Raw genomic sequence first — 25494 nt, 5'->3', positions numbered from 1 at the left:
AGAAGGAGGGAAAACACAAATGGCAGGCCAGTTATTTGGCTGAAAACAGCTAAAAGCAAGACAAGATATACGTATTTTTTTAATCAAAAAGGTGACAAAATAATAAGGAATGACCAGGTCAAAACTGAAAAGAAAAACATAATCCAGGGAAGTAAGACAGCACAGGACAGTTTCTTACTGTTGAAAGGCTCACAGAGAACAGAAGTCAAAGCTGGGTCAGGAGGCTGGCCAAGGGGCTGTGGAGGGGTAGCAGGGCAAAGGGCCCCTATGCTGGCAGGGCCTGGAGGCAAGGTTCAACAAATTCTGAAGAATTCAGTTGAAACAGAATGTACTTTCTGATCATAATGCAATATAAGAAAATGCCCGTGTGTTTGGAAATTAAGAAATGTATTTCTAAATAATCCACGAATCAAAGAAGATATCAAAGGAATCTGATAAAGATTTTAAGTTGAATTTAAAATATCACATATCAAAACGTGCAGGATACAGCTAAAGGAAATATAATCCTAAATGCATTTATGAGAAAAGAAATGATAAAAAAGAAATTACTAAGTTAGAAAAAAACCAGCAAAATAAACTCAAACATAGAAGGAAGGAAATAATCAATGAAAGAGAAAGAGTCCACAAAGCTAAAAGTTGATTCTTTGAAAGATCTAATAAAGCTGATAAATCTCTGGTGACACTAATCTAAAGACAGAAACCATAAATAACCAATATCAGAAATGAAAAAGAAGACATCACTCTAGATTCCACAAAAATGTTGGAAGAGATGATGATTGTATAATGATATAGCTTTCACAATGTGACTGTGTGATTGTGAAAACCTTGTGTCTGATGCTCCTTTTATCTACCTTGTCAACAGACAAGAGGAACATATGGAATAAAAATAAATAATAGGGGGAACTAATGTTAAAATAGATTTAGTTTGAAATGCTAGTGATCAGTGAAAGGGATTAGTAAGGGGTATGGCCTGTAAAATTTTTTTTTTTTCTGTTTGTTAAATTTTTATGTGTCTTTTTATTTCTTTTTCTGAATTGATGCTAATGTTCTGGGAAATGATCATGATGATGAATATGCAACTATGTGATGATATTGTGAATTGCTGAGTGTATGTGTTGGGAATGTTTGTGTTTCTTGTAATTTTTTTTAATTAATAAAAAATTAAATTAAAAAAAATGTTGGAAGACATTATGAACAAATTCTCAAACGAAATCAACAAATACCTTAAAACTATGATTTACCAAAACAAAAAAGATTAAAATGCTAGGCCCAGATACCTTCACCGTAGAGATCTATCAAACATTCAAAAAAACAAGCAATCTCAGAAACCTCCTGGAGAACAGAAAGAGGCTGCATTCCCCAACTCACTTTATAAGGCTATCAATATGTGCATGAAAGAAAAGTTACAGGCCCATTTCACTGATAAATGCTCATCTTCACTCATAAACACAGATGCAAAAACTATATGTGACATATAGGAACTAAATCTAGCAAAATATATTTAGTTGGTTTAATGACAGAAAACAACGTAATTCTCCACTGCAACATATTAAAGAAGAAATACAATCTGAATAGAGGCGTTTGTTAAAAATTCAATAATGATTCACGTAAAAACCTGTAGCTAAACAAGGAACAGAGAAGAATTTCTCTGAAAGCCCTGCAGCAAATATCTAATTTAACGGTGAACCCTTAAAAGGTTTCTCTCGGATCTGGAATCAGACAGGAGCGTCTGACTTTCACCACTTCTTTCAGTTTGGTAAGAAAGGTCTAGCCAATGCACTACAGCAAGAAAAAAAGGAAATGAAAAAGAACCAAAACTGCCATCTGCTGACATTACGACTGTATCCACACATATTCAAAAGATTTACAGATGGCGAATTTTTAGATAAAAATAGATAAAATAAATCTTTCCTTTATATCAGACTAATAATGGGGGAAAAAAAATCAAATTTTAAATTTCATTTAGAAATTTAGAATTCATTCTTTAACAGTATCTTGATATGTCATGTATCTAAGAATAAATCTAAGAAAAAGAAAATTTGGAAAATCTCTACAGGGAAAATTATACTAAGAGGTAAAATCTCAAACCATACCCAAAGCTCATTTATGTGGGTTCTAGATCTAAACATAGAAGGCAAAACTGTAAAACTATTTAGAATACAAGAAAATATTTTTACAATGTGGAGTAGGGAGAAATTTCATCAAAGAAGAGATAAATTCAATTACAGTAAAATTAAGAACTTCTGTGTATCAACAAACACCAAAAAGAGAATAAGAATGAAGATAAATGTTGGAGTAGAAGATACGAAACAATGATTTCTAAATGTTGTGTTAATTTCTTTTTGTTTTTAATTAATAAAAAAAAAAAGCCAAAAAAAAAAAGATACAAAACATAAAATTAATGGCAGACTCACACTTAGAACTCATAAACAATTACTATGAATCAGGAAGAAAAGCACAGACATCCAATGTTAAAAGAGAGATTCCACAGGCACCTCACAAAAGGGGAAAAGCACCAATAAACATCAGTAATGGGAAGCACAACGGGACACTGCCAGACACCCTTCAGGTTGGTGGTGAGGGCACGGAGTGACAAGAACCCCAAAGACAGATGGAAGTGTACATCTGTTCGACCTCATTCGGAAATCATTCTGGCATTATCTAGTAGATATTAACGTTGGCCTTTTTTTCACACTGCCAAAAATAAAGGTTAATTTTGTGGAAAAACTATCAAAGCAGAGATGAATAAAGTCCCATGGTATCTTACAGCATCTTTAACTTTTCCTAATTCTTTGGGGGCTGTGGATTCCTTTAGGAAAATGCACAAACCCAGGGGCAAAGATTTTCACATCCCTTTAGAAGGTCCAGGCACATGGTGAGGCCCATCTACGGGTCCGAGCGTCCAGGAACTCTCTGCCACCTTAGAGACAGAGATTAAATGGCGCCTCAACATCCTGGTGGAACTGGTAAGACCACCTTGGTTTGGTTGGAATGGACACATCTCACATTCCCTGGAAGGGTGAGTGTGAGGCCACCATGAACATCTCATTCAACTCGGTCCTGAGTTAGCACCAACAGGGCTTCCCAAACAGACATACTCAGAGTAAAAGGCCAATCTCAGAGTCACTCCTCCCCGTGAAGCAACCAGCTGGCTGTGGGATTACTAGAGTGATTCAGGTAGGAGGAACAGTGAAGTCCCTATCGCTGAGGGCATGGCAGGACAAGGCCTCTGCCCCAATGGCCCAGTAGGGGCTGGGTTCAGAACCCAGGACTCTTGCCCCCAAGCCATCCTCTCCCCTGCACTTCCGAGCCTGCTCTCAGCAGTATGCTGCGACCACCCCTGAAGGCCTTGTAGGCAGAATCCGAGCCATGGCACCAGGGCCCGGCAGAGAGATGGCCAGCACACAGGTGGTTACTGAGCACTGAACAGAATAAGGACTTGTCGCCACTTTCAAGTGTTTATCAGCACCTGGGGCTCCCTGCTCAAGCTGCCAGGTTTCCAGACAGCTACCAGAAGCCTCCTGCGGACTTGCAGCAAAGTAGGATGCAGGCACACATCTCAGTGTGAATGCGGTCAGGACCAGCAGGGACCATGCACAGCTAAACCCAAGCCTGTGTCACTGACCTCAGAATGTTCTAACAAATCTCTAAGGAAGCTACCGGTTGCAGCTAATGTTCTCCTCATCATTTGCTATGATCTTAAAAGATGGTAGGGGCAGTCTAACTGCTCAGCAAGGGCAGCTACCTTCCCTTTGGGATCTGGGGGCAGGGATAAGATAGCCAAGTTGTTTCAAACACAGACCACATTTTAAATTTGTCAAGTGTCTCCCTCCTTTCTTCTTATTCGGAGTCTTCAAGTGTTGCAGTGAATGGGCCACATTTACTCCAACAGCCTGGCAGGAGCCAGTGAGCACAGGCTTGAGCTACAAGGGGAGGGCCCAGCTACCCACAGCCCCCACCCCGTGCTCTTCCTCAACAGCAACCCTCCCCCCCCACTTTCCCAACACTATCAAATGTGCCATGTGCCTCTGTCCTCCACTCCACAAACTGCAATCCTGGCATATTATGTCAAAAGGAGTTAAAATAGCATCCTCAAGAGAGGCAAACTCTAAGAGTCACCTCCAGAGGACCTCTTTTGTCGCTCAGATGTGGCCTCACTCTCTCTGCAAGTGAAACCACTGCCCTCCCCCATACGGGGGACATGACATCCAGGGGTGAAAGTCTCCCTGGCGGCGTGGGAGATGACCCCCAGTGATGAGTTTGACCCTGGTAGTGTGGGATCAACAATTCCATCCTGACCAAAAGGGGGAAAAGAAATGTAACAATAAGGTATCAGTGGATGAGAGAGTTCAAATAGATTGAGAGGCTACTCTGGAGGTCACTCTTATGCAAGCTTCAGTTAGACACTGCTACTACCATAACTTGCTAAACCTAAAGAATATCTAGGGTGTAATATAAGATTCTACAAAGGTTCCATGTACTACCGTAACTTTCCAGAAAGTAGTACTTGAGGCACTACAAACTCAAGATGGGTCCCTGGACCAGATAAGTCCTGAAATGCAGAGGGGCCAGACTCTCCAGAATATCAACTAGTTCCATCTCCCTATCCCATATTATCAACAGCCCCTTCCAACATGAAAGTTAGAATGACCATAGCCCACATACCCCTAAAAAGTAAAAGAAAGATCAAATATGATGGTGGAGTTATACAGAGAAGATCGGGTTTAACAAATGAGTATGATGGCTGAATCAATATACTGATATTTCTTCTAGTTTCCAGAGTCTTGGAGCAGCTAGTAGTATAAACCTAGAATTACTGAACTGTAACCCATACCAAACTCTGAAATCTGTTTCACAACTAGTTTTTATGGGTTACTTTGAAATCTAGTGCTTTTTTATACATCGCTTTTCACAAAAAATAAAAAAGAGAAGGGAGAGCATAATAGAGAAGACAGGATTTACCAAATGAATATGACTGCTAAATGATTATACTGATACTCTTTTTGGTCTCCAGTGTCTTGGAGCAGCTAGAAGAAAAAAAAAAATTGTGGAACTGTAACCCATACCAAACTTTGAAATTTGTTGTGTAACTACTGTTAAAATATTCTTGGAAATATATTGTTTTGTTATTTTTCACAATAAAATAAATGTTAAAAGAAGAAAAAGAAGAGAAGAGCCAAACCAACCCCTAGGACTCTGGACAGTGAGGCGACCAGATGCCCAGACCACACACAGCTTATGTACCTGTGCCCCTAAACAGTCTGTGGGACTAACTTCTCAACATGCCCTCTGGGCAGGCCAGTGGTCAGCCCCGTAGGCTGCCTGTGGCCCAAGTTCTCCCTGCCAGAGTCAGGAACCGGTCTGAAGGGAACGGGGAAAGGCAGCCCCCCAGGCCTTGTGCCCCTGGAGTTCTGACCAACCAAGACATCAGGTGATAGCGTGGCTGCTCTGGCCTACAGGGACCACACGAACTGGTAGTTGCTTTGGAACTCAAGAGACTTCCCACTGGTAGGCTGAGCAAGTATTTCCTTTCGCACCGGGTGGGAGGGCAGACTAACATTCACTGGGCACCACCAGGTGCTAGGCACTCAAATGCAGACTTTCATTTAATCCTCACAATGATCTCCTCACATGAACGGCTGCACCCCCGCTTTACAGATGAAGCACACAAGGCAAAGCAATGTGTCCAAGGTTACTCCACTGCTGTAAACTGCAGTCAGGGACTGAAGAGAAATGTGGGCGCCTGGAATCGGGGTGGTCGCCCCACACGGTTTTTATGCCTAGCTGTGGAAAAGGCAGGATCATGCAGACCTACTGTCCACAGGCAACACGGTTACCACAAATGGTTTCCCTGAAACGTTTCGCAGAGGGGCCCAGTCACTGTGTCTCTAAGAGTCTCTCTAGCAGGAGGTGTAACCAAGGTTTGAGGCCACAAAAGGTCAAGTGGGCCCAAAGCTGGGGAAGAGCTATGTCATAATTTTACACTTACCACGACAGAGTCATTATGAGTTAGGTCGACAACCACAGGCTCTAAAGATTCACAGGTGAGGTCCACTATTTCATCTCCAGCTTCAAAATAAAACATTTTATTAAGTATTAGGAAAAAAGTGAAGTCCCATCAATCTAAGCTCTAGTAATATGATTACAAAAGTGGTACAGGCTCATACAGAAGTAAACCCCCCTGGAGCGTATGATGCAAAAGCATCAAGGCCAATCCCTTTTCAGGAGTGAGTCAAAAACATCTCTGCAGAGTTTAGCTCAGTGGGTACCTACAGCTTTCACAAATGTACCACTGGCTATGGGGCATGTGTTCACACCTTCCCTCTGATGTCACATGCCCTATGACTAGTCCTAGTCCTCCACACCTCATCTGCTCCATCCAGGGGAGAGGCAGGGACTACCTGACTGGGATGACTGGGAGACACAAGGCAGGCTGGGGGCAGGGCACCCCTCTTTGGGATGGATGGCCCGTGGACTCTGTTCCTCCCAGCAGAAGCTGGCAGCTGCGCTGGATGGATTGGCTGCTGCTCGGCTTACAGTCATGCTCAGCTCAGCAATTTCCTCAGGTCTAAAGCGGACAAGCTAACCTCTCTCTATTTCTCAAGTGCTCACCAACTTGGATGAAGAATAGAAGAGTTATTTATTGGAGCCCTAGAACCTGGCCCATGAACATGGGCTGGGCCTCTGCTGCACAGTTTGTCTTGTGCCCTCTGGGGTACACAGTGCCCGTCTACAGCACCTCAGGACAGAGCTGGGAAGGATGCGGACCGAACTGCAAACCGAAATTACGTCTGGCAGGTGGGAATGAACTTTCATATACAATTGAAAAAAATCAGAACTATTTTTGCTTTTACTATTACTAACATTAGAACATATGAAGGTAGTGGGGTGGCTAGAGGGAAGTAGCTGAAACTGTTGAACTATGTTCTAGTAGCCTGGATTTTGGAAGACAACTGCATAACTATGTAACTTTTACCACGTGACCGTGATTGTGAAAAACCTGTATCTGACACCATTACCTTTATCCAGGGTATGGACAGATGAGTAAAAAAGTAAGGACAAAAAGTAAATAATGGGGGTGGGGGTGAGGAGAATAAGGGGTTAAAAAAACAGGGGGGGCAGATTATAATACTAGTGGTCAATGAGAGGGAGGGGTAAGGGTATAAGATGTACGAATTTTTTCTTTTTCAGGAATGATGCAAATGTTCTAAAAATGATCATGATGATGAATACACAACTATGTGATGAAATTGTGAGCCACTGATTGTACCCTTGATCTTGGCCAAAAGACCAAGAAGTGATGCCACTGATTGTATACTACAGATAAACATCTTTAAAATATATTAAAAAAAATGAAGGTAAAATTTTTAGAAATACTATTTGTTTAATATAAATTTAGGGAAAGTGACATGCAATTTAACATGTTCTAACTTGTTTTATTTTCTTTGATTAAAAAGCTTCTCAAAAATTAAAACCATAATACGTCACAGATATCTCAAGTAGCTTACACAAATGATCTCTTCCTTTTCAACGGCCACCTGATCTTCCCCCCTAGACTCCCTGCAAGGAAGGCAGAGTCACCAGGCCTAAGCTCTGGGCACAGAGAAAAGTGGGGTCCTAGCTGGTAGGCAAAGAAGTGGTCTTTTAGGAATTAGCTGACAGAAGCAAAAACTCAGAGACTAGAAACAATATAGAGAACACAGAGAACTCGGAAATCTCAGACCAAGTTGTTTCTTTTTAAAATGCAAGTTTGCAAGCATCTGCATTAGAAAAACAATCACTGATTACATACGTAGAAAGGTAGAAAGGAATGATCATATGTTAAGAATGTTTGTGTTTCAAAAAAAAAAAACTACAGAGCAAAAGGTCTGGATTCATTTGCTGGTGGGCATGTCGGTCTCTGCCTGAACCAAGTTCCCCGACAGCTCTGTCCACAAGCCTGCGTTGTTGGGCAATTCTGTGTCTTAATAAAACCCCCTAAGAGGAAAGCAGAGTACTTCAGGTGGTAAAGCAATCAGAAACACAATCTATCATAGAAAAGCTGGGCTCAGGGCAGTCTCTCACCCTATCTGCTGTAGGTTACCAGTGGGCTGAATGGCTCCCCCAGCTGCATCATCATTTCCAAACCCTAGTGGGGGTACCATAAAGGGGGCAAAGTACAGCTCTTACCAATTCAGCTTTAAATCTTATGTGGAAAAAGTGATAAGCAATGGAGACCACCGGTGGAAAGGGGGTAGGTTTCTGTGATTTTGGAGGATTTAAAATAGATACTTTAAAGCGCAGAGGAAAACAGGTAACCGCGTGTGTCAGTGCTATCTGCCAAGCATGGTTCGAAGTGTTCTGTGTCACTGACTTATTTCTGCCTTCTAATAACTCTAAGTAGTAGTTGCTGGACTTTTCCTGCATTTCAGATGAAGAAACAGGCTACAAAGTTCAGTAACCTGCACACGGTCACCCAGCTGGTAAATGGCAGCTTCAGGCATCGACTGACCCCAAAGCCTGTGCAGCCCACCATGCCCCATGGCCGCCCCTCCAAAGCCCCATGGCCATGGGCACTGCCTACAGTCTTACCACTTTCTACAAGCTCTATGGGTTCTGCTTCCAAGGCCATCTCGGGCGTGGAGGCTGCTTCCTGAGTTCGCTTGTGGGCTTGTCTAGAATGCATTGTTCCACCACGACGCTTTCTCTGTGAGTATTGAGGGGAAAAGAAGCATTCACATGACTAACAGGATTTTTCAGCAACAAGTCTAAGTAAAAAGAAAACAGGTCAACACAGGAATATTTCAAATGTATTAAGAAGATAATGAGTAAATATAAGGTTGGAGCCTTTCAAAACTTGAGGCTATAGAACGCTGAATGTTTATAGAGAAAGAAATCATCCAAATCATACAGTCAATTAAAATTTCATAAAGTAAAATTTTCAGTATATTAAATTACCAGTTATATAGAAAATACATGGCAGGGCAGGCCACGGTGGCTCAGTGGCAGAATTCTTGCCTGCCATGCCAGAGACCTGGATTCAATTCCCAGTGTTTGCCCATGTGGAAAAAAAAAAGTATATGGCAGATTCCTCTCTAGAAGCCTCTTGGTCCAAATCAGGATTTGGCCTTGGCAGTGGGCGCCCCAGCCAATCAAAAGACTGGAAGTCCCTTCCATTAACCATGTTATAGACCTATCTTCCCTGAAATTGAATTCAGCTTTATGCAGCTCTTTTTGCTTTTTAACTCAAAGAACATCAGTCTCTTCAGTCTCGCAGTTATATCCACTGCGAGAGCTGGTCTTCCTTCAGGGAACAAGGTCTCCAACCTTTCAGGGTACTATCAAGTATGATTTGTACCCTTTAAATCGTTCCCCTTGTCATTCTAGCTCAAGGAACCAAAGTAGCTTTCTACCTGACCAGACGGTCTCCTGGGGCCCCCAGTGGGCTGCCTGAGTGCCCCACCTTTGGGAGGGCTCAGGCTCTCCATCTACATATTCTAAACCAATCTTTCTTCCCCCTCCCTGGGCCACACCTGCCAGACGCCCTGCATTTCTGACCTGGCTGCCCCAAGAGACAAGGTGAGAACATGCCTCCCTGAAGCCCACCCAAAGGAGAGATAACTGGCCCTGCCACCTGGCCTCTGCCTCTCTGCACTGCCCCCAATGATCCTGGGACCCCTACATCTCGGTGTTCCTTCCTTCCCTGGCACTGGACCAGCAATTCTGCACGTAGCTCCACACCTTCCTACTGGGTGACCCAGGACAGTGACTCAACTTCTTGGACTAGACTTCACCAGAAGTGCCTGCCTTGTGGAGCTGTCACAGGGACTCAACGAGATGACGGATGTAAAGCTCTGAGGACAGATGAAGACATTATTCTGGTTCCTTATATTCCCTATTATGTCATTTTTCCCATCTTGGACTGCTTGCCATTTTATTCCTAACTCAGGAAGGACAAGGTCATGTCAGTGAGACGCAACATGAGACCTAGGAGCACCCATACCCGACTCCAACCCTGACCGGGGGACAGAGATGAGCCTAACGCAACCTGCAATTCAGATGGCTGCTCTGAACGTAACCCGAGAAGTTCTGGAAATGGAGCTTCTCAGGGACCTAAGAAGGCCTGAAGTTGTCCTGCACCCTTGGTCTGAAGTGAGGCACTACTGAACAGACCCTTCATGTCCCCTTCCCAGTCACCCTCTTTCCTCCCACCAAGGGAGCCAGCCAAGCAACCCTGGGCCTTGGCCAAAGCCCGGGGCCCTGAAACTCCCTTGTGGGTAACTGGAGTAACTCTATCCCACCTCAATCCTTGCCACCCTCAAACTCCCATGCTGCCACAGTAAATTCTCTCAATTTCCCAGCAGCTCTTCTGGTATCTCCAGTCTTTATACTGAGGTTCTTCTCGACTGCCCTCTCCCCTTCTCATGTGGCCAGTCCACACAGAACTTTCAGGAATCTATTCTAGTGTCACCTCCTCTCTTGAGACCTTCTTTAGCCTCCTAGGCTGAACCATACCTGGACCTCTTTCTTTCAAAGCCCCCTCCTCCCTTTACTGCTACTGTCCTCCACATCCACCAGAGCACAGACTCCGGGAACTCCCCGTGGGCAGGAAGCATAGTGTCTGTCCTCAGAGTCAGTAAGGCCTAGAGGACGCGAGTGATTCTCTCCCACCTGCCCTCCTTTCATTCTTCTAATGCTGCTCCTTTTTTCTTAACTGAACTGCCAAAGTTTCAGGCTGTGATTAAAACTGACCATCATCACTACTACATAAATGTTATTTATATATTTCTTAGGCTATTTTAACCAGTTTCTTCACACGCTCTCTGCTGCTGCTTTGTCTCTCCCAGATGTTCTTGTGCAGGTCTGGGGCTGCAGAGGTGAGGCGCCAAGGCTCACCCCATCTATTTCCCTACAGGTGAGAGCAGTGGTGGCAACCTGTGGATTAAGGACTAAGGTGGGGTGGGGTCATTATCTAAAACCACTCCTGCCTTTTAAAAGGGTGGGTCCAGTTGAGAAGGCCCTTTGGTCCCTCTGAGCAAAAGGCACAAATGAGGGTCAGAGGTGGCCAGGAGGCCAGAGAACAGGATCTACAGGATTCTCATCACTGTCCACTCCCGGAGGTGTTCGTCTAACCTCATCTCCCCAGCTCTCCACCTTTCCTGTACAAATCACCGTGCCCCTGAGCACGGAAAGCGACGAGGAGGCTGTTTCCCATCTGGTCTACCCGACAAGAACCGAGTATCACAGAAGCAACTGTTCTGAGACTCTGTTCCTTAGAGTCACCCTGGGGAGTGTTGACTGTCAGCAGGGAGGGAACTGGGGCTGCGGGGACTTCCGGGCAGTCTTTAGAACCCAACGGCTCTGGGTGACAGCTGCTTCTGAGATTTGGTAAAAGCCCTAAAAGTAGTTAAAACGACTCATTAACTGTGGTCCCTGTATGTAAGAAAACTCTCACTACCGATTATTAATAATATGCTCACATTGGACCAAAACTTAACTGGGAGGAAAACAGTTTGCGAATGATTAGAGAAATGCTTGTTTAAGGAAACCAGAGCCCTAATATTTCTAGGACATTGACAGCTGCTCAAAAGGCATGAAATTTCTAAACTTCAGGCCATTCCTCACCAGCCTTCTGTCTTCTGGCAGTCGTAGCACCACCCTTGACACTGAATTCAGCGTGAGATACACATATTTGGAGCAACCAACAGAAGGTCTCTGCATATACCCTGTTACTCAGAAGCACCTTTATCCCTGCTAATGGGCTGCGTGCAGTTTCTTAGCTCTGAAAATAAACCCACATGCTGGGGAACTTACTGTGCTCATTGTGTGCTCTGGCTCCTATCTACTGATAGGAAAGGGGCCCGCTGGGAGCTCTCAATCACCTCACCACAGGCTGGTCAGTCTCTGTCCTGCACAAGACTTTGGGGCCAGATGGATTTCCAGTACCTTCAAATCCTGAAAACCAGAGAGATCAAGTTTGATCAGTGCTGCCACCCACATCAAGAACAAAGTTCAGTTTGGCAATTTACCCAGCCCTTCTGTAAACTAAGTATTTCGTCAAACACTTTACATTTAATCCCACATTATTCTGGTGGAAGACAGGACTGCTGGATCCCAAAGCTTGCCATCATAACTATCATGCTATCCACTGCCCTTCTTTTGGCTGTTGAAACCTGGGCAAAGTTCTACAGCAGCTGCTGGGAATAAGATGAGAGAGTCAGAACAGCCACCACCACAACAAAAACCCAGCTGCTTTCTCACACCTCACAGTAACAGCGAATGGACAGAGATTACGGCTTTCACTGCACACATGAAGGAACTGACTCCAGAACCTCTTTTTCTTTTTCTGGACTGATGCAAATGTTCTAAGAACGATAATGGTGATGAATATACAACTTGGGATGATCCTGTGAGGCATTTATACACCATGTGAAAATTTGTCAATAAAAATATAAAAAATTAAAAAAAGGAAAGAAAAACCGGCTATACAGGCAATGGGGAGAAAGAACTCAACTCCACTGAAACAAACAACAGGCAGCTTGTAAACGGCTCTGAGTGGGTTGGAGAAAAAGCCCTGGAAGACGGTGGGTGGTCACTGGGAGGGAGGGACGTGCCGTGGCGTGATGAGGACGGCTCGGTTCAGAACATTTTCCTGTGTCATCACTGGGCCTCCTGGAGTCGGGAGAGTCGGGCTGAGTGGGAGAGGGAGATAAGGAACTACCCACCTAGGAGCCTCTCAGAGTATCTGGATGCCCAGATAAGAGGGAAAGGAGGGAGAGGTCCAGGGTAAGTTTGAACTTAGAGCAGTTAGGGTCTGAACTCGTCTTTTTTCTTGCAATCTGAGTTGTTTTTTCTTGTAGTTCTACAATGGTAAAGTCGTCAGGATCAGGGAGTAGGCAAACAGGGGCAGAGTGGGGCTAGCAGCTGGGTCACACGGAAGAAAACAGTCTCGTCCAGTCCCCTGTTGAGATACTTTTGGTTGGTGGAGGAAAGGCTGAACCACTTGTTGAGAGGTGGAGATAAAGGTCAGTTGTTTGAGGGTCAGGTACCTTAAAAGAGGAAGTCTAAAAGGAAAAAACAGAAATATTAATGTATTAAAGTAGAAGAGATTGGAGGATAAAAATCCTTTGATTGCATAGGTTAGCTTTTTGAAGTGAGATGCAGATGTTCATGGTGATGCTCACAGTTGTGGTTATTTCTCATCTAAGGGCATGCATGGTTTATCAGAGTTTTAACGACCCAGGAGTGGCCTGTCTGGAGAAGCCAACAGCTGCAAAGATGGGCCTGTGACAACCACCTAAGTCCAGGCAGGTACAAAGGTAGTGCCGGGCATGGGGGGAAGACAACACCACTCCTGCTCCTGCCCCGCAAGGCTGGTAGACTCGCCTCCCACAGCGGCTCCACACCTCCGCTGCAGCCGTGCAGGGCTATGTAAGGCATAGCCCCACCCCGCTCTCCAGAAAAGAACAGGGCTGCAAACTTCTTCACCCCATCTGAGGTCGACGGGAGGGGGAAGGTTGGGGGGCTGGCAGGCAGCTAAGGTTTATGTTACACCAAAGCCCCTGAACTAGGTGTGAAATAGCACAGGAAGACAAGGCTTAACTTTATGAGGGGATGCCAGAAATTCTTTAGGAGAAGCCCAAGGGGATTATCCAGCCTGAGCCATGCTGCCTTCATCTGATGCCACCTTCCCAACACCTTGCAGTCCGGCCCCATCTGATGCCACCTTCTCCAGCACCTTGCAGTCCGGCCCCATCTGAGCACTACAGGGACATTACATTCTCTGTCTCGACTCTCAGCAGTTTAGAGGAAAGAATCCCAGGACTCTGTCACAGGCAGCCAGCACGCAATTGGATATTCTCCTGGCCCTTACAGCCTGGTGCACACTGCAGGACCAATGATGCTCTCACGCATTCAGAACGGCACAAGCACTTTCCAAAGCAACACCCTGTCAGTCCAGCCTCTCCATCTAGGTTGGCATTCAAGGTGGAGGCTCCGGCCAGGGCAAAGACAGGTCCCCACAGGTGTGAACAGCTGGGAGCTATACTCCAACTTCCCTTCAGGGGTCACAGTCCCAGTCCTGTCACATTTCTGGGTTCTAATGCTCACATTTATGTTTTTAATACGAAGGAGCATCTTACATTTGGGTATGTACCCATAATGTAGTTTCTTTCTTTTTTCTGAAAAATCGTCCCAAACCAGTGCATCTTAGAATTGAGAAAATCCGAACAAGGCATCACCGTCAGAGAAGGAAAGATGTGTCTGAGACTGATATCCCTTGGCTGTTCCAGAAGCCGCTTGCCTCTCACTCTGTAGGTTCTGAGTCTTTTCAAACGCAGTTGTTAAAGATGTGACGTTCCCAGACACGGTCTACCACCCTTCAGAAGTCGTCCCGTGTATCCTGGGGCTCAGCGAGACCCCGTGTCCCTGGGGAGCCCGCTCTGTGTCTCTAGCTCTTCACGCCTTTTATGCCCTTCCACACTCAGGGTCGATCCGGCAATTCCTGCCAAATCAGTTATTTTTTGGGGAATCTGAAGAGCAGGTAAAGTTGGAAAATCTACCAAGGAGTTGGATTTCACCAGGACATCAGTAAGAAATGGGTATTCCAAGCAGAAGAGTGTGGAAATACGGAAGTGCAGCTGCAGACACAGGGCAGAGGTCTGTGGGACAGAGAGCTCCAACCAGCTCCCAGACTACAGATCCCGCAGAAGACAGAGGCCTTCAGAACAATAAAATTAACAACAGGTGAAGCCCACTGACCACTTCCTACGCACAAGGTCTGGTGCTTTCCAAACACCACCTGGTGTAATCCTCCTAGCACCACTTACACATGAGGAAGTGAAGGACGCCTGAAGTAATCTGCCCAAAGACCACAACTAGTAAATATGAGAGCCCGGACTTAAGCCAAGGCACCCGGATGCCAGAACCCACACTCTTACATAAATACACTGTTAGTGACAGAATCAGATGTACTAATTCTAGAGACAATCTAGGACACAGATGATGTGTTTCAAGTTTCTCAAATTTAGTTTACCCAGAAGGGAGTCCTGCCTCCTCCTCCTTCCTCCAACATACTGCCCACCCCCAAATGCCACTGCTCCTCCGGCTCAGCCAACAGCTTTTTCTACCATCCTCTAGTCTCTGCAGTCACTGGGACAGCTTCACTCAGGTGTCACATGAGCACAGGGGTTCTATCTACTTTGCAGAGACAGTGTCTTGTCCAAAGGAGATGTTAATTTTCTATTTCTTGAAAGAAAAAATGACTTCAGGTTGAGGAGGAAGAGTAAGGGGGTGGTCGACAGTATCCCCGACACTAAGAAAAGGCCTGGGACAGCAGCACTAGGACTGGACAGCAAGACCAGAGGCCCAGAACTCCCAAGGCAAATAGACTTTGACAGAAGCAACTCATGCAAAGGCATCCAGCTGGGTAGATGTGACACCACAGACTCAAACTTAGGGAAGGGAGAAAAGCAGATGAGGAGGGCAAAGAATCCCAGCTTTAGAAATGTTGGGTCTGGAATATCCAGGTAAAACTGTCAGAAAGATAGCAAAAAATCTCAGGAAAACTCGAGTGAGGATCAAGCTATCATTTTCTATGTGAAAATATAGGGAGGCAGGTGGAGAAAGAGAATAAAAACTAGAGGACTTGGAGCGATGAGACAAAATTCAGACTTTAAAGGAGGAAGAAGCAATCTGTCAGGAGTGCTGACCAGTGGGGAGAGCTAAACGAGGCCCAGGGACACCATCCCGAGGAAGTGGGCCCCTGATACCCAGGAGGGCTGTTCCCAGCAAGTGGAAGCCACAACCCAGAAGCTGCACCCCAAGCCCAAACTGCTCTTAGGGCCAAGATAGGCTCCCTGGAGAAAGCGACAATGGAGACAAGTGAAATGGGGATGGGAAAGAAGAAAGCCCCAGGCGAGGATGGTGTGGGTGGGTGGGATGTGAGAGAGTGTCAACAGGGTCCAGAGCATAACAGCTACATAAAGAACATCAGGAAGGCGGCCTCTGAGAGTTTTACAACAGATAACACTCTAAGACTTGCATTTACAGAGATTGCTCATGTCCCCTCTATGCTGTGAGGGCATCTGGGACACTGAACAAGACAATGTACACTGGTTAGGGGACTCCTACAGGAACCCAGGAATGGAGAAACTCAGCTTGGTGCAGAAGCAGTGGCAGAGTATAAGAGGAAGAGAAAGATGACCATACGGCTGGGAGGAGGGAACTGATGCGCTTAGTACTTTCTGGGTTCTTACTGATTAATCACTGCTATTGTTAGAAGTTAATTTTCTTCCAGTAAAGCCACTGACCCTCTTTCCCTGATCCAAACCCTAGCAGGAATCTGACAAAGAAAAGCAGTACCTAATGGCAAGAAACAGGCAGAAAACAGGTACTGTGCTAGTCAGAAGGCAGAGTTATTCCTACAACTGATGACAGGAAAGAAACAGAACAAGCAGCAACTACTCAGCTTGTCCAACGGAAAAGCTGTTCTGATGAGCTGCTTCTCTGTCCAGACCAGCCTCTTGGTAAGCACACAGAGCTCTCAAGCCAGGCCAGGACAGCCAAGCTGAGTGCAATCACCCACTGAAAATCAGGCCCTAACTCCCACTAACCTGGTACTACGATCACCAAGTAACACCAACTGTAGCGTGACTTCTCTGCATTTCTAGGGGAGAGGCTGTGCAAGCACTTGGGGCCACTCATCCTGTGTAGCACCAATCAGGTAGTTGACACTGTAAATTCACCAATGGTGATGCAGATACACTGGGAGTTAGGATGAGCCAGCCAGGGTAACCTCGGTGCATGCTGGTGTGCTAAAGGTAGAACCTAAATATTCTCATTTCATCAAGGAAATGCCAATGTCAGGCCCTGACCAGGCAGGGGTTGTACTATCTAGCCCACATCTCCCTACCCTTTAAACCATAAGTTTTCCCATATATATTTTTAAAATATTCCCACAGATGGAATTTCAAAAGAATGCATATCAAACAGTGAGACTATTCCAAAGCTCTACTTAGCCCAGCCAACCTGTCACAGTCACTAGCAACGTCCCAGGGCCAATGGTAGAGCCTACTCTGGGCACTTGGCATGATCATTAAAAATTACCAATGCCATGCCAGAGGACCCGGGTTCGATTCCTGGTGCCTGCCCACGTTAAAAAAAAAAAAAAAAAGTTACCAATGCCTTCCATCCTACAGCTTCTTAAACTGGAACTGTGATGCCAAAGCACATCAGTCATCATGCCTTACTACCCAAGAAAAACATGAGCCTCTTGCTGGTTCTACAAATGAGGGTTCATGGCCAAGTAGGTGATCAAATCATCCAGGCCCCAATCATGTCAGCCCCGTAGCCTTGTGCAAATACTGGACCCCATGCCTAATCTTTAATGTGGAAAAGACATCCCTTACTTTGTAGCTTTTACATAAGTGAAACAAACAGCAAATGAGAAGTGCTTAGGAGGCAAATCCGCCAGCTGACTATTTCAAGAACTATTACGAATGCCTATTTTGGGGCAGGCACTGCTCCAGGGTCTAGAAGTATAGGAGCGACCTTTGTATACTGGCAGCAGAAAACATTCTGAGTTTTACAGGTCCACAGCTAGAAGTGAATTTTGTTACTGAAATGCTTTAAGATTTGGTGATATTGCAATGGAATTCTTTTGTATATGGAAAAAGCATGTCTTTTGGGGGTCCAGAGGAGAAAATGTGCTGGTCTGAAACTGTTGTGTACCCAGAAAAGCCATGTTCTTTAACCCTGATTCAATATTGTTGGGTGGGGCCTTTTGATTACCTGGTTGCCATGGAGATGTATCTCTACCCATTCAAGGTGAGGTTGCTTACTGGAGTCCTTAAGGAGGGAATCACTTTGGAAAAAGCTTCAGAGCTGGCACAGGCAGAGACCGCTGGAGATGCAGATGGAAAATGCCCCAGGCAAAGGCATTCTGAAATGAGAAGTCAAAGCCCCACCAGATGCCAGCCCTGTGCCTTCCCAGATGACAGAGCTGCTCCAGACCTATAGGCCCTTCTTGAGCCAAGGCGTTTCTCCCTGGATACTTTAATTTGAACATTTTTTATAGCCTTAGAACTATAAACCTGCAACTTAATGAACCACATAGACACTCAGTATGTATCACGTCAAAGGGTCAGAAATTGTAGCTCTTCTTACAAATTAGTGCTCCAAGATGAGAGCAAAGCAAACCTTCTCCCTCAAGTGAAACTGGAACAAGAGAGGACCAGGCTTTCCTTATCTCTACTCAAGTTCTTGTACAAATATTTCTGGCTCTGAGCAAGGTTTTATTCATTTCCAAAAAAGACTTGGCAGGATGCAGCTAATCACGACTTCTCAGACTTAGAGAACTCCGGAGGCTGAAGCAAGTGGGCACAGAAGCATGGGGGTGGACCTCTCCCCATTATTCACTCCTAGAGAGGCTCACAGATCTTGAACAATGGTCTCCCCAAAGGCTTTCACAGGGACTAGAGGAAGGAATTGGTAAAAGCGGAAAGTGCAGACTATGCTTGGGGAGGCAGTGAGGTACACTCGTAACTAAACTAGGTCTAATAATAAATTTCCCCTTTGATCCTCGTGAAGCCACCACCAGCCATCAGGCATCACAGCAATGCCTCTAGGCCTGAAGGGAGCATTAGAGCCAAAAGGCCTTCACACATACTAAGTGATCTGTCACAGGGCTGGCAGGGAAACCCTTTCCTGTTCTCCAAACACAAGGCCCATCAACAATGCCTTTTGCTTCTACTAGCAAAACAGAACAGTCGTCTATTGAGAGATGTCCTATTTACGTGATCCATGCCTTGACAGTAAGGACCAAGGATTAAGAATGGACGTAAGCTTTTCCAAAACTGATGAAAAAATGTAAATGTAAAAAATTAAAAATAAACTTCATGTAATATTTTCTTCAGAGACCTATGGGCCTGGAGCTAAGCATTTTAACTAGACATTGTGAATATTAACCAAATATTAAAAAATGTTCTGCCATGGGCCATAACCCCTGAAATACCTGTAAGGAAATTCTTCAGCAGCAGGACCCCCCACACACACACCCCGGTTCCAGGGATCACTAGGCCACACCTAAGGCATGGTTGGCTGAAGACTGAGCTTTGTTCCTTCTCTTCTCACAAATTTCTCCATAGCTTCTCAGGCAATATTACAAAAAATTTCTCCCAATGTCCATGACATCTCTGGAGCCTGGGGGCATTCTAATTCTCTAACAGCTTTGTCTGCTGAAGCTGTACAAGTAACTGAGTTAGAGGATTTTCAGAACTGGGAGGGATATTCGAAGACACCAACTCCAATCTACTCACTGTACCAGCTAAGAAACTGAATACCTGGTCTCTATACATGCCTTTATAAAAAAGTTTCCCTTGGACAGCATGGAAGCTCCATGGCTTCCCCACCTACCTGACAATTAACTTCCAACTTTCTTTCAGCCAGCCTGGTCTGGGCTCTGGAGGCCTGGCTGCACGAACCCATTTGCAGGGGTCAGGAGCAAGGGTAATGAATGAGGATACCTAAGGATCCACCCCTTTGGATCCTTACAAGAGATATGGAGGCAAATATGACTCAGGCCCTCAAGGCCAACTACAACCTCTCACTCTTCCCAGTGCCCAGGGTCACTGGCCACAGGCTGTGCAGGCCCAGCTGCCAGCCTGGGTTGACCATGCCCCAGCATGGAGTCAGACAGAAGGCCACTAAGAGGCTTAGCTGCTTTTACCATGTAGATCCGCAGGGTAGGAGGGAGGTGATGTGGGTGTGGAGTGAGTCCAGAAATGTTAAATGGCTCAAATCAGCCACTAAAAGTAGACCCTGGGGGTCTGACAGCTGACAATTTCAGTTCTTTATACCAACACAGGAGGGGCAGCTGAGCAGTGCTCCACAGTAGGAACCCCCTTGTACGCACAATCGAAGGCCCTGATCCCAGGGAGGCTGACTTCCAGGGACCCTCAGCTCAGGCCTTCCCTCCTACCTCAGACAGATGTACCTGTGGGCTGGCTAACAATTGGACGCAAGCTGTTACCAGAGCTACCAAACCCAGTTCCTTTAGGGACACTTTTCTTGGCAGTGGGATTTGGCGCTAATGAAGCCCTAAGCCAGGCCTTCTTCAACTCTCCTTCAACACTCTGCATCGGTGGTAAAAATAGAGAAAATCAAAGTCAAAATCCTTGGCCATAAAGAGTGGGAAGCACCTTCTATAATGGGAATGTTTTAGTGGAGACAGGAAAAGCACAAGAACAGAAAGAAGAACCTTAAGTATAAAGGCCTAAAGAAATAAAAAAAGATCACCACATGCCAAAGGACCCAAGAATTTTGCTAATGCTCCCGAATGATCACACCTTTTCCTACAGACATGGGCCAATGCATCATTTAGTACCTTATAATGTAGCCCACCTCCCCTTCCCGACCCACCCTTGACCTTTCTGCCTCACGTGCAGTTATAGTCAGTTATGCTATAACATATCTCTAAACATCACCATGTTATGCATAAAAACACAGGGCTTATGGGAAAAATGGAGTTAGGGACACAACAAACAAAAACTTTGTCAGGTATATTAAAAAAAGGAAGATAAGAACTTAATGAAACCAGCAGTGTAATTCCACATATGGTAAAACAGCTAAGAAATACACACACACTACACAATGGCCATGACACTACTTTGAAACAGGCCTGGATGTGCTGTGGAAGGGTTGCAACTCATGAGTTGTTATGCGATGGGGAAGGAGGGTGACTGCTACGACGCCTGAGGCTCACAGGTGGTGCTCAGGACACAAGATAGCAGTGGAAGCAGGAGGGCAGTGGAGGTGTGCAGTTATGTATTCCTGCATGGCTTGGTTCAGCTGGGTTCAATTTTTCACATTCACCAAACAGAGGAAACTGTGTACAAGCAAATATGAAACACCATTATGCTTCAAATTGTTCCCTAATATTTCTATCCCACTGGAACAAATTCATGATCAAACTAATATTAAAGCAGAACTGATGGGATTTTACTTATTGTGGGTACCCCAGGGGCCTGCTGTCCACTATGGGCTCATTTCAGTGTGCAAGACCTCTCACCTTCCCCTTGTTTGAGGAACTCCTGCTCTTCCTTCAAGGCCCACCCACTGCAATGTCTCTCACTCCTCTGGATTCCGATTTAATCATTTCTTTCAGTGCGCTCCCTTAACATGGAAAACTCTAAATCACATACTTACCACAATGTCCTTTTTTGTGTGTCCCCTCCCCTGAGCACAGCACTTGCCACAAGCACTTACTCAATAAATAAGGATTTTTCCCCACTGAAATAAAGTTAACAAGTTTATTACATGCGTATTTTATCCACCTGGAAGAGATGGTACAGAGTATTCACAAAGGGTAAAAAGATGGATTTCACAGTTGGGGGGAGGGGAATGGAGACTTGTAAATGAAAATATAGTTACTTATCAGAAAGAGAGAATTTCAAAAACTGGAGGGAACATTTTTACCTGAGGCATTTAGGCATTTTCAACTTGGAGGGGGGAGATCAGAAAAGTTAAGAACTGGAAAACATCAAGGCACTGTTTAAAATAAAGGAAGCAAATTTTAGTCCAAATGACAAAGCATGCCACCACAACAAGCAGTAGAATTTGGCAACAGCTTGAAGGAAGTACGACAGGACCATGTGAAGGGGTGTGTGAAATGGGTGCTAAATCTACCACTCCTAGCTATGGGAGCCAAGGAGACTCACTCAGGAACGAGAGCTAAATTCTTCAGAAATATAATGCAATCATTGCCAATTAAGTTTCTTGAAAATACTTATCATCAGGTCCCTCTGCATAGCTGTTACTTGGAAATATAAAGTAACATAGTTTTATTTTTACTATTTGAAGCTACTAGAAAAACTGAATGCGTGCTTTCCCATCCCAGATAATATGTGTGGTATAACACAGCCCAGCAAAAAAGAGCAAAGCCGTGGGACTCAGATGAGCTAATGATCCTGGCCTGGTTGTTAACTGTGTGACCTCAGCCAAATGACACTGTCCTTCCTGGGCCTCAGGACATGTGAAATGGAGATAACCACACCCACCTGGCAGGGTGGCTCTGTGAGAGATAAGTAGGGACTCACTAAACCGGGATGCTATTAGTTCGCAAGCAAAGAGTAACCCCTACAGAAAACTGAGTCACATTCCTAACATCACAAAGAACTGCTGTTACACTCATAAAATTAAAGACTGCAATACAGCAGATATTTTTCAATTTTAAATTCGCATATGTCAAATCAATCTATATAGAAAACCAATTTATTCAGCTATCTGGAGGCACACGCTGTAGTTAACTTACTCTAGCGGGTATACCAGGAAACCAGGTGGTATAATTGCTCCAGGAAACCATTACGGTCACAGCTTCTCTTGCACAACAAGTTACTGATAATATTGAGAAGTTTCCAGGCCCTTCCTACTCTTCATGTCTGATACCCAATAAACTCGGCAGTTCTTACTTATGCCTGAAAAAACTAAACAAAACACTTCCAGAGGAAATTTCTGATCCTTGCAGCAGCAACCTCCACTCCCACACTCCCATCCCTATACCCAAACTTCACGTTTTCTCAAACTTGAACCCTTACCTTGGGGCAGAGCTGTGCTCTGGGCCCTTGTTCTCAACGAAAACCTCAAAATGCCTGCAGCCCACCTGAGAAACAGGATCTTGAGGAGAGACAAGCTGAAAGAATACAGATGCAAGTCATACCTCAATGATAAAGGGTCAGCCCAATAACAGTCTATATGAGCGATCTTATCCTTCAAAGACCACAAATTTGGGTACAGTTAAAGATGTAGGTAAATAATTTCAAAATAAAGACAAAACATATACACGCAAATCCATTTTTACACATCATATAAACCAATTACTTTATGCACATATTTTTATTGAGTAGCACCTGGATTTTTTTCCCAGAAGAATTGTAAGCAAAGAACAGTGATTGCCAAGCAACCATCACAGATACCACGTTCCTGACTCCATCATTTCACTCAACCCCTGGCTAAGCTACCTCTATTTCCTCCTAACTGTGGCCCAGGGACCACTATTCTTGTCTACCTTTCTAATTCATCCTTTTCACGAATAGCAGTTTTTCTAAAATGCAAACTGTGTTACTTCTCTGCTTATTAACTCAATTCAGTAGTCTCCCACTGGCCTTAAGATCAAGACCCTTCGTGGTCCGGTGCCTGCTTACCTCTGCAGTTTCAACTCTTGACACACCACATCTCTCTCAACCTATATTTCAACTGCCGGGGATTTTTCTCACTCTCTCCACCTTCCCTACTTAGCTTCACAACGGCCAGCCCCATGTTATCTTGTAACCCAAGCAGAAAGCTTGGCACAGAGATCACCTTAAGAATGTGCTGACTTAGTAAACTAAAGCATGCACTCTCAAAAGAGGCAAAAAATCTCTAATAGCGTTTTTACTAAAAAACACAGACACACATGCAGTACGTTAAAAAAAACAGAAACTGTTTAAAATAAAACAGAGAGAAGATGAAAAACAACAGAATAACAGCAAAATGTGGACAAGTTCAGGAGGCATATGTAGGTATAACAGAAAACTCTGAAAGAAAGGGAGGTGTAGAACGCATATCTGAAAAAAAAAACATAGTATATATGCAGCACAGAAATTTAAAGGTAGAAGTAATTCTGGAAAAAGCCTGAAAGGATGTTAGGGAGTAATCATGGAATAAAGATTGAGAAACACTGTACTAAAGGAACATTTTTGAGTCAGAGCAGAGAGCTCAAAATCAACAGAAAGGCCAGCAGTACATGTTTCCACTTCAACGTTCCCATTTCACCTCAAACGCATGGATAAAATTGAGCCCAACAAGTCTCCCACCCCTTCAAAAGGAAACCATCAGAAAAGCAATTGCTGCCAACATACCCGCCTTTCGTTACCAGTGGCTCCAGAAACTCTCGGTCACTGACCTCAAAAGCCTGGTCCCATAGCCAGGAAACCTGGGCTGTAACGCCAACTAGCTCGGGCAGATCGCTCCACCATTCTGGGCCTCAGTTCCCCGACCACTTAGGGAGCCTAAATTTGAGTGCAAAGACTAAATTTGAGAGCTGAGACCCCGAGTCTGCCTCTGGGCACTCTGCGCCTGAAGACTGCAGAGCTGAGACCCCGAGACTGCCTCTGGGCACTCGGTGCAGGCGCAGAGCGGAGGAAGGATTGGGAATGTGATGGGCTGTAGCAAGGATAAGACAAAAGCCGAAATTTCACACACAAAAAACAGCCACCGCAGGCTCCCCCAGGTTCAATTTCCTTTCCTTCTCCCCGAACGGATCAAAAGGGGGTATTTTTTGTGTATAGTGTTTCGAATCTCAGGCCTTAAGAATCTGAATAATCTCCATACCCCTGACTACAGGGGCGCAGGGGCGGAGTAGGCGCTCCAGGCGCGGGGGCCTGGCCTCCATAGCCTGTTCCCGCCCCACCCCCCCACCCCCGGTAGGAAGGAGCTGCCCGAAGCCGCGCGGCTCCTAGAAGCTAGGCGCCGGGCGGACGCTCTCTGGAGGATCCGACCCCCCCCCCACCCGCACCGTAAGCTTCCCCATTCAAGTCGGGGAAGGGAGCACCCCCAGGTCCAGGCACCGAGGCGGCCACACAGGCCCCGCGACGGCGGCACGACACAAAGGAGGCCTCGCCACCCGGAACAAAACCCCGCAACGGCTCCCCCGGAACGGCCCGCACAGGCCCGCGCCTTAGCCCCGAGCTGCCCCGGCTCGCCTCTCCGAGTGACCTTGGACGCGTCCGGTGCCCTCCCCAAGCCTCAGTTTCCCTCCGTAGGTTACAGGCTAAGCCCACGGCCGGCCCGCTGCGGGGCGCCGAGGGCGGAGGGAGGCCTTCCCATTTCCGCTGCCAGCGCCGGCCTCCGTCCATCCGTGCGGGCCGGAGATCGGGGAGTCGGCCGAGATCCCTGAGGGGGCGGCTCCGAGCTGGCCTGAGTGGCGCCAGGGCAGCTCCCCGAGCCCCTGCAATGAGGCCTGTGCAGGCCGCGAGGCAGCCTGAACCCCGCATCTGCCGGAGCGCCGACTTACCGCTCCCTGCCCGCGACGCCTGGCCTTACGTGGAGCTGGCTTAGTCCCGCAGCGCCGTCGCCAACGAGCCCGCAGAGAAAGCACCTTCGGAAACCGCGGAGGAGAACTAGCAAGACGCCGCCGCCTAAACAGAGGGCTACTTCCGCTCTGGAGACCTCGGCTCCGCCCCTTGCACGTCCCCATTGGTCGCCACAGCCCCTACCTCCTCGGCCAATAGGCGGAGAAATCATATTTTCAATCCTATTGGCTAGGAAAACTATCTATTACTCCTTTGAAAAGGGCTTCCTTCCGGCCCCACCCACGTCCTCCCGCTCAAGCTCCCATGTTTCCGCGAGAGCCGAGGAGGACCGGCTCTCCACCGCGTGGCATCTCGGGAGTTGTGGTGTGTGGGCCGGGGGCGCGTGACTTGGTGACCCCGGCAGCCCGCAGACCGAGCCGGCCCGCTTGTGGTCTGCGGAGCTCAGCGC

At 45.9% G+C, this 25494-nt stretch overlaps 1 protein-coding gene across 1 annotated transcript in view; it reads right to left on the bottom strand.

Moving 5' to 3' along the window:
- The window catches only part of RNF4 (ring finger protein 4), a 30700-nt gene extending 5206 nt beyond the window's left edge, over positions 1-25494 (bottom strand). Inside the window, exons 1-4 of the mRNA XM_077136242.1 lie at positions 25028-25494; positions 11794-11934; positions 8572-8686; positions 5990-6069 (exon numbers count right to left, since the gene is read on the bottom strand). Of these exons, the coding sequence (XP_076992357.1) occupies positions 5990-6069; positions 8572-8686; positions 11794-11802 (204 nt within the window). The 5' untranslated portion in view covers positions 11803-11934; positions 25028-25494. The remainder of the gene's footprint in view (positions 1-5989; positions 6070-8571; positions 8687-11793; positions 11935-25027) is intronic.

This window comes from Tamandua tetradactyla, chromosome 19, assembly GCF_023851605.1.
Source record: "Tamandua tetradactyla isolate mTamTet1 chromosome 19, mTamTet1.pri, whole genome shotgun sequence".
In the NCBI taxonomy this organism is placed as follows: Eukaryota; Metazoa; Chordata; class Mammalia; order Pilosa; family Myrmecophagidae; genus Tamandua; species Tamandua tetradactyla.
Note: the sequence above shows the minus strand (reverse complement) of the source record. Positions and strands in the feature narration are given on the sequence as shown.